The following is a 7345-nucleotide window of genomic DNA, read 5'->3' on the forward strand; positions in this document are numbered from 1 at the left end:
GTTTAAGTACTAATGGAAAATACAAATTCCTTTCAAATTCCATAAATGAAGCCTCATCCCTTAGGTGTGAGGATGATCTACCTCTTAGTGGGAGTGAATCAAATTCCTGCTCTCCTTTGACTAGCACTCCACACCCACAAATTCACCAAACTACAGGCAGTCCCTGGGTTACAACGAGTTCAACTTAGGACGTTCCGAGGTTAAGGCGCTTTTCAATTATATTCATCAGAAATTATTTCCAGGGTTACGACACCTGAAATGCTGATCTGGCAGAAGAAATATGACACAAAAAATGCAAAATAATCAATATATGAAGGTTTTTTTGATGAAAAATGCAATAAGAATGCAGTTTACATAGTTTTTAATGCACTCAAAGTATTAAAAGTAAGGTTTTCTTAGGATTTTTGACGATGTTCTGGCTTACCGTGATTTTCGGGTTACGGCGCATCTCAAGAACGGAACCCCCATCGTAACCCGGGGACTACCTGTACTATCCTCTTGGGCCAGAGGTCAACCATGACAACTCATTCCCCCTGTTGTGTGGGTCATGCACCTTACACTACAAGGGTGTTGCCCCTGTGGTACTCACTTCCATTCCATGGGGCTGGTGTTCAAACTGGCTAAAACTGGTCAGTCAGCAGTTGTTTCTTCCATAACACTCCTTCTGGATCGTCAGGTGCCACACACCTTGGCAGACCTCCTTGTATTGGGCTCTACAGTCCTCTACACCCTTGCTGGGGTCCAGTGTGAATGTATCCAGGGACCACTGGGCTTGGTCTATGAGGTAGAAGGCTATGAACATGGACTGTCTCTTCCACACTCCCACCATCACCTGGAGTACTGAGTGGTGGTTCTGATGGGCCTTCACTCTTCCTTGGCAGGGTGGTGGGGTTACCCCCCTTCTTGTTTAGAGTTGTAAGAGTTGGTGATGACCTCCCTTAGTCAGGAGATGATGTTTTTTTGACATTGTCTTCTTTCTGCCCAAGCTCAGAAACAGTCCCTTGCATGCTCATTATTGTGCCACTGTCCTCTTCAGTTAGTGCTTGCTAGCTGTGATGGGGCACAGCAGCATCTCCTCCTTCTCCTCCCTCACAAACTCTCTCATAAAAAATAGGGTTGTGTCTCTTTCCCATGAACTCAGGCATGAACTCAAAGGACAAGGACATCCAACCTTCTGCATGGGAGAGACTATACAGCAAGCTGTGAAGTTTCCCAAACCTCTTGGTCAAGGGTAGAGTCATCAGGAAAACTGTCATCAGTGTTAGATCCCTGTTTCCTGCCATCTCCAGGGGTTCATGCAAATGGCCTCTATCACTTGCTAAAAGTCTTGTCATGTCCCACCGATAACTCCCATGAGGCAGACAGTCTATCCTACTTGGTCTGAACACTTGTGAGGGCTGCTCTGTATCCCTTGACTGCTGCTACTGAGAGGCCCTCCAGCAAGAGGTATACTAGGAAGTCAGCCACTCTTTGTAGAGAGGCTTTGATTGGAGAATGACACCTCCAATGGCACCAATCCAGAGAAAATGGCCCACTTTCCCTGGTAGACACCTGCAGACAATGGTCAATACATGTTCAAGACTGCCTTTGCTGCTCCACTCGAAAAAACCCTTCTTTCGTAGGAGTTGCTGGATAACCTCTATATATGGGAGATCATTGCTTAGTGGCAGCTCCAGATGTGTTCTTGAATTAGGAGGGTGGAGGCCTCAGGGAGCTCTCTTGTTAAATCAATCAGTACCAACAGGTCTGTATACCAAATCTGCTTTTGGCCATAAAGGGGTCACCAGCATCATCCACAGATGGTTTAGGGCCTTTCTCAGCTAGCTGAAATGGGGAAAGACATACACATCCTTGTTGTCACATGAATGTCGCAAGGTGTCGTGCACAACTGCTCTTGGATTCTGGCACCAGAGAGCAGTAGAGTGTACCTTGGAGTTTTGGGCTGCGGCAAACTGGCAGGCCACTCCACTCTTCTTGTAGACTGTTGGCCACCTCCTGATGCAGGGATCACTATCCCTATGATCTGGTGCTTTCAGCACAGCTGATATACCACCACATTTCTTTCCCCTTGGATGTACTTTGTTGCTAGGTCTACCCCTGCTTCCTCTGATCAGTCGTGCAGTTTCACTGCCAACACACACAATTTGGGTGATACAGTTCAGCCCTGTTGAAGTCAGGCACTACAGTGGTGGTGATGCTCATCCCGACCACTTCAGTTGTTCTTGGAAGTGCTATAGTGCCAACCATGCTGCTCTCATCTCATGGAGGCTGATGTGCTCCTTGCTCCCCTTGGTCTCTTATGCTCCCCAACCCCCTTTAGGAGCCATCAGAGAATACCAGCCTCTCTGGGGGTTGACATGTTGAGTGGCACTCCTAGCTGGAGATTGCAGCAATATAACCTAACCACCACTTGAATTACCTTTTCACTTCCTTGTTCACCAGAATCAGCTGATGGGGTGACTTCTTTGGCAGCTGCCAACATATCTTTAGCTGCCAATGCAAGGACCAAATGTGGGATCTCTCCCTTGGTACTAACTTTTCAAGAGATGACAGGTGAGCCCCATCATGAACACTTGCACTCCTCTTGCAGATTGTCTATCTTTGTTGGGCTGCAGAGGCTCTCACTAGCACTGTCTAACCACATCCCTAGCTACTTTATCTCCTGTTTTGGAACCAGGTTCAACTTCTCCAGATTCTCAATCCCCCCCAGTACCCAGCACAGTTTCAACACTTGATCCCTATCCTTACCTAGCACCTGAATCAACAACGTGAGGATGAGCCAGCTGTCAAAGTACCTTTCATGTTCTGTTCCATGCAATTGGGCCCAGGTAGACACTAGCTGGGCGACCCAAGTGAAGACCTTTGGAGCTGTCACAAGACAGAATCAGAGGGCTTTGAACTGGTCCGTTGTCTGTTGGCAGACGCACAACAGGAATTTTTATGAGAGATGCATCAAGATGTAAAGGCAGGCAGCCTAAAGGTCTATTCAGGCTATGTAGTCTCCCACCCTCTGAAGGAAGCCGATACTGACTGGGCTGTTTCCCTCGAAAACAGCGTCTGCTACATTAAACCATTCAGGGATGACAGGTCTATGACTGGTCTCCATCTTCCTGAGGATTTCTCCACCAGGCAGAGGTGGCTGAAGAAACCTGGCAATTGGTCCTTTACCACCTCAATTATCTTCTGCAGCATAGCACTTTTGGTGGGTGGGGGGGCTTGCACTTCATCAACTCAGTTTTGTATGATGGAAACAGAACTGGTTGCAGTGCCAGAGAGAAGTGTGTGTCCTTTGTCTTTTAACCCAAAACTGCCCCTCTTTCCTATCCCGTTCCTACTACATGACTGGGAGGCTTGCAGTGACTATCCTCTGTTCTTGCCTACATTCAGGATGGAAGACCCCTGGCCTCAATGATATCATCTCAGCTAGGGGACAATGTCTGCGAGACGAGGTTCTCTCTGGAGTTCTTTTCTAATTTCAATAGACTACTGGATTTCCATAGGTGCGAATTAATAAAAAGAGTTAGCGATAAGGCTATTGTGAAGATTAAGTCAGCTCTCGAGACAAACGTGTTGGGACTCCTCTGACACTAGTGATTCCCTCCTCCAGAGCAGCATACTGGCCTACATGGGGGCTATCTTGCAGGTGAAGTATGTTACCACCCTCTCCACACCGGCTCTTACCTCATTGCTATCTGTCAGCTGTGCTACCTCCCTTATTTCCTGAAGGAAGGCTCCCTGGCAAAGATCCTAACAGCATACTGTCTGTATCACCCCTGATACCCCTAATTTTAAGTTGTTATCTCCCAAATGGTTGCTGAACCTCAAGCCCAGCTGTCTGGACTGTTCCAAGGGCCTACTGTTTCCCAACATGGCTCACTGCTAGTAAGCCCTCTAGCCCGGTGATCAGGATGTTCACTTCAGCTAAAAGGCCCTACAATGGGGGAGGGGGAATTGGAACCAGGGGAGCCTCGGTGACTGCACTAGAACAAAGATGGTAATGTCGCACATAGAGGCCAGCTCGGCAAATCCATGGATCTACCTTCTCTTGAAACTCCTGCTCCTTCTCTGAGTTCGAGGGCTTGTCCTAGGAGGATTCTTCTCGGCTATCCAGACTGGAGGGGTCCTGACATGGCTCCGACCTGTGGGCATGCCTTGTCTCAGTGCTAACCTTACCTCACAGGGTGTGATCTTATTAAGACTAGAGTTTTAGAGACTGGGGAATTCGGAGGGGGAGGAAAGACTTGACTGGAGAGGCACTTTGTCCCAGCTGATATGACTCCTACCAGGGTACTATAAAGCTCTGATTCTCCTGGGAGTCACTCCTCCAGTATGATGCACTCCTGTTCCTGCTTTTCCAACTCTGCTACCTAGAGCATGTTCGCTCCCTCAGCCTGTTGTTCTGCCTCAATGAGACACACAATCCTTAAGTCATCGATGCAAAAGGTGAGCAGATGGGGTGGCAAGGAGAAGCTTGAGTCTCCCCCTTCTTTGGCTGATTGGGTGTGAGGAGAAGGGGTAAACACCAGAAGTGTGCAGTGCACTGGAATGCTCCATTCATGAGGGCAAAATTATATCTGAGAGGAACAACTCCCACATATGATTTTAAACATTTGAACTCCTTTTTTTTTTTTTTTTTTTTTTTTTTTTTTTTTTTTTTTTTTTTTTTATTGCAAATATTCAGATAAGTGTTGTTTCACCTGAATAAACAAATCCATGATTTTCCCTAAAGAGCAATAAAATGAAAAAACAAACTTTGCTTGTTAGCACACATCATAATAATGTGAAAAATTAAATTCTGCAACATAAAAAACAAACCACCCATACATTTTAATTACTTTTTGAAAGTAAGCCTTCGATGAAATAATCCTCTGCTTCCCTTTTAACTGTTACCTCTAATGGGTTCCAGCCAAACCCACTTCACTTCCTCCCCCTCACTCATTCTTACTTTATGCCCATACCATCTCAATCTTGACTCTCATCGTATTGGTAATCTTTAACACCCCAGCACTTCAAATTTTTTCAATTTCCATTTATTCATGCAGCAAGATTCCCAGAATCCACCTCAGTATTCTCTCCGTTTCTCCTTCATTCTCAGTACCTATGTTTTTGCACCAAACATCACTGACTAATGAAAAAAACATAGATCTTTTATTTTCTGTTTAGTTGGCATTCTTCTGTCAAACACTACCCATGCCACCACCCTCCATTTCCCCAAAGTAGCTTTTATCCTACTTTCAACCTCCTATGAATGGTGGAATAGTAAATTTCAGCCAGGCAATTCCATTCAGCACAGAATATGATGAAATGAGTGGAATTGAGCCATGGGCATGGTAGACCTCTCAATTGCCTTATTAACCTTATTACACTAAGTTACTTCTGTCCCTTAAGCTCTGAACATTGGGCTCCTGACCCCTGCCCCTTCTTGCATATTCTTTGAATATGCCACCCTCTCTTTTGTAAATCAGTAATTCTGATTTGTATCACCTCTATACAATTTTATAATAAGTTCTCTCGTATCCATTTGAAATTCATTTTTGTCCTCTTTACTGTACAGCTCATAGCCTCAAGCCCTCCATGGCAGTGCTTCACCTGGAATCCTTAACAATCACATTCCTCAAGCATACAGTTGACACTCAATCCTTGGTATTTAATATCTGCTTGAGTGATGCTCAAGTGGCACTGAAGTCAACACTACACGTGGAAAGAACTTGTTATTCAGTAATGCATAGCTGTTTACCACAAACACTTGCAAGCAATCATTTTTGGCAACACCCTTACCTTTGAAATGATTGACAAATATTTTCAGTGTAAAGTGGATCCAGCTAGGCGCTAGAAATTATCCTATTGTTAAGACCGAAGGTTTGTTCACGTATGAACAAGTTATTACTATACAGTATGTACATAGAAAAGCAACAAATAATTTATGTACATCATTTTTCAGGTCATCATATCCATATAAAAATCGCCATATTTTCTTCAATGTTCTTGTGAGCATTACATGTTGTCATTATAAAAATAGCTAAGGACTTGAATGCTATCCAGCTCATAATTTAGATAACTGTCACAATACAGCTCTGGAGACACTATAATAAAAGTGACAGGAAGATAGACTTACTTAAAAACTCTCTGTCTGCCTTATTTCTTCTTTGAGTCAATCAAACCAATGTTGAAAATATTCAATATAAAAGTAATCTTTTCATATAGTAACACTGTAAAACAAAACATGCTTATAAGAAACTGTCTTCACCCAAGTAGCTATTCAATACAAAAGTAATCTACATAAGATGTCTAAAGGAGATTTAACAGAGAAACTAAATAATATCAGTATAATTCTGGAATGATCTTTGCATTACACAGTTTTATCCAAGTACCCAAGTTCATCCTACACAGTAGTCCCTACCTTAAAAGTTAATCCAAATGTAATGTATGTAATCCAAATGTAATGTATGCATTAAAATGATCATATATCCCTTTAATCTCAATTGCTGTTTGCAAAACCTAGTCTTCTTTTAAATATTTTGTCACTGTAAGTGGGTGGCTTGAAAAGTGCCTTAGAACTCCAAATAAGATGAAGCACAAGCATGAAATCTAAAACCTCAATGACACACCCTATTCCCACCCACAACTTGAGCCATGGGACACTCATACCATCAGACAAAGGGATGGTCTCCTAAAGAAGAAAAATTCAAAGCTTTAAAATAAATAATGAGTTTCAAACAATCATGTATCAGACCAAAACTTATGAATAAATTGGGAATACTATGCATATCTTCAATGAAGAAACTTTTCAACAAAACTAAAGCATTACCTTTTGCAAAAAATCCTGTCATGCAATCTTTAAATGGCTGCATATGTTCTTCATCGGACTTCTTTATGACTTTTTCAGCACGATTTTCACACACTGAAAGGTAAATTTTGAAATAACAAAATCAGATGTGTGACACTGTGAATGAAAACTTCTATAACAGATGTGCAATCTTGCACATTACCCAAAGAATTACTGCAGCAGCATCATCATTCATTTTTGTAAGAACTCATAACAATAAACCTACATTCATAACACTGAAAACCTTATAAAATGTTACAACAGAATTTACAGAATCAATAAAAATGACAGCTACAAAAGTGCCAAACACTAGTTTCACATGCACTTACATTACCACGGAATCTCAATTCTATAAACAAAGTTGACCCACTTATTCAAGTACTGTACTCAAAGGAAAGCTAGAAGATAGTTTATTAAAATATGTCCCTAACAAGGCATTCAGTGTCATCATTACCATTTGTAAGCAGTCATACAACAATGGATTTTTATGTGACATAATTGTTGAAACAAATTTCTGTC

General features: G+C 42.7%; 1 protein-coding gene across 5 annotated transcripts in view; it reads right to left on the minus strand.

Annotated features, from left to right (window-relative positions):
• LOC135216988 (uncharacterized) overlaps positions 1-7345 on the minus strand; it is a 358855-nt gene that overhangs the window by 23021 nt on the left and 328489 nt on the right. For all 5 annotated transcript variants that reach the window (XM_064252540.1, XM_064252538.1, XM_064252539.1 and 2 more), the window contains one exon: positions 6809-6901. In XM_064252540.1, the coding sequence (XP_064108610.1) occupies positions 6809-6901 (93 nt within the window). The remainder of the gene's footprint in view (positions 1-6808; positions 6902-7345) is intronic.

Source organism: Macrobrachium nipponense, chromosome 7 (assembly GCF_015104395.2).
Source record: "Macrobrachium nipponense isolate FS-2020 chromosome 7, ASM1510439v2, whole genome shotgun sequence".
Classification (NCBI taxonomy): Eukaryota; Metazoa; Arthropoda; class Malacostraca; order Decapoda; family Palaemonidae; genus Macrobrachium; species Macrobrachium nipponense.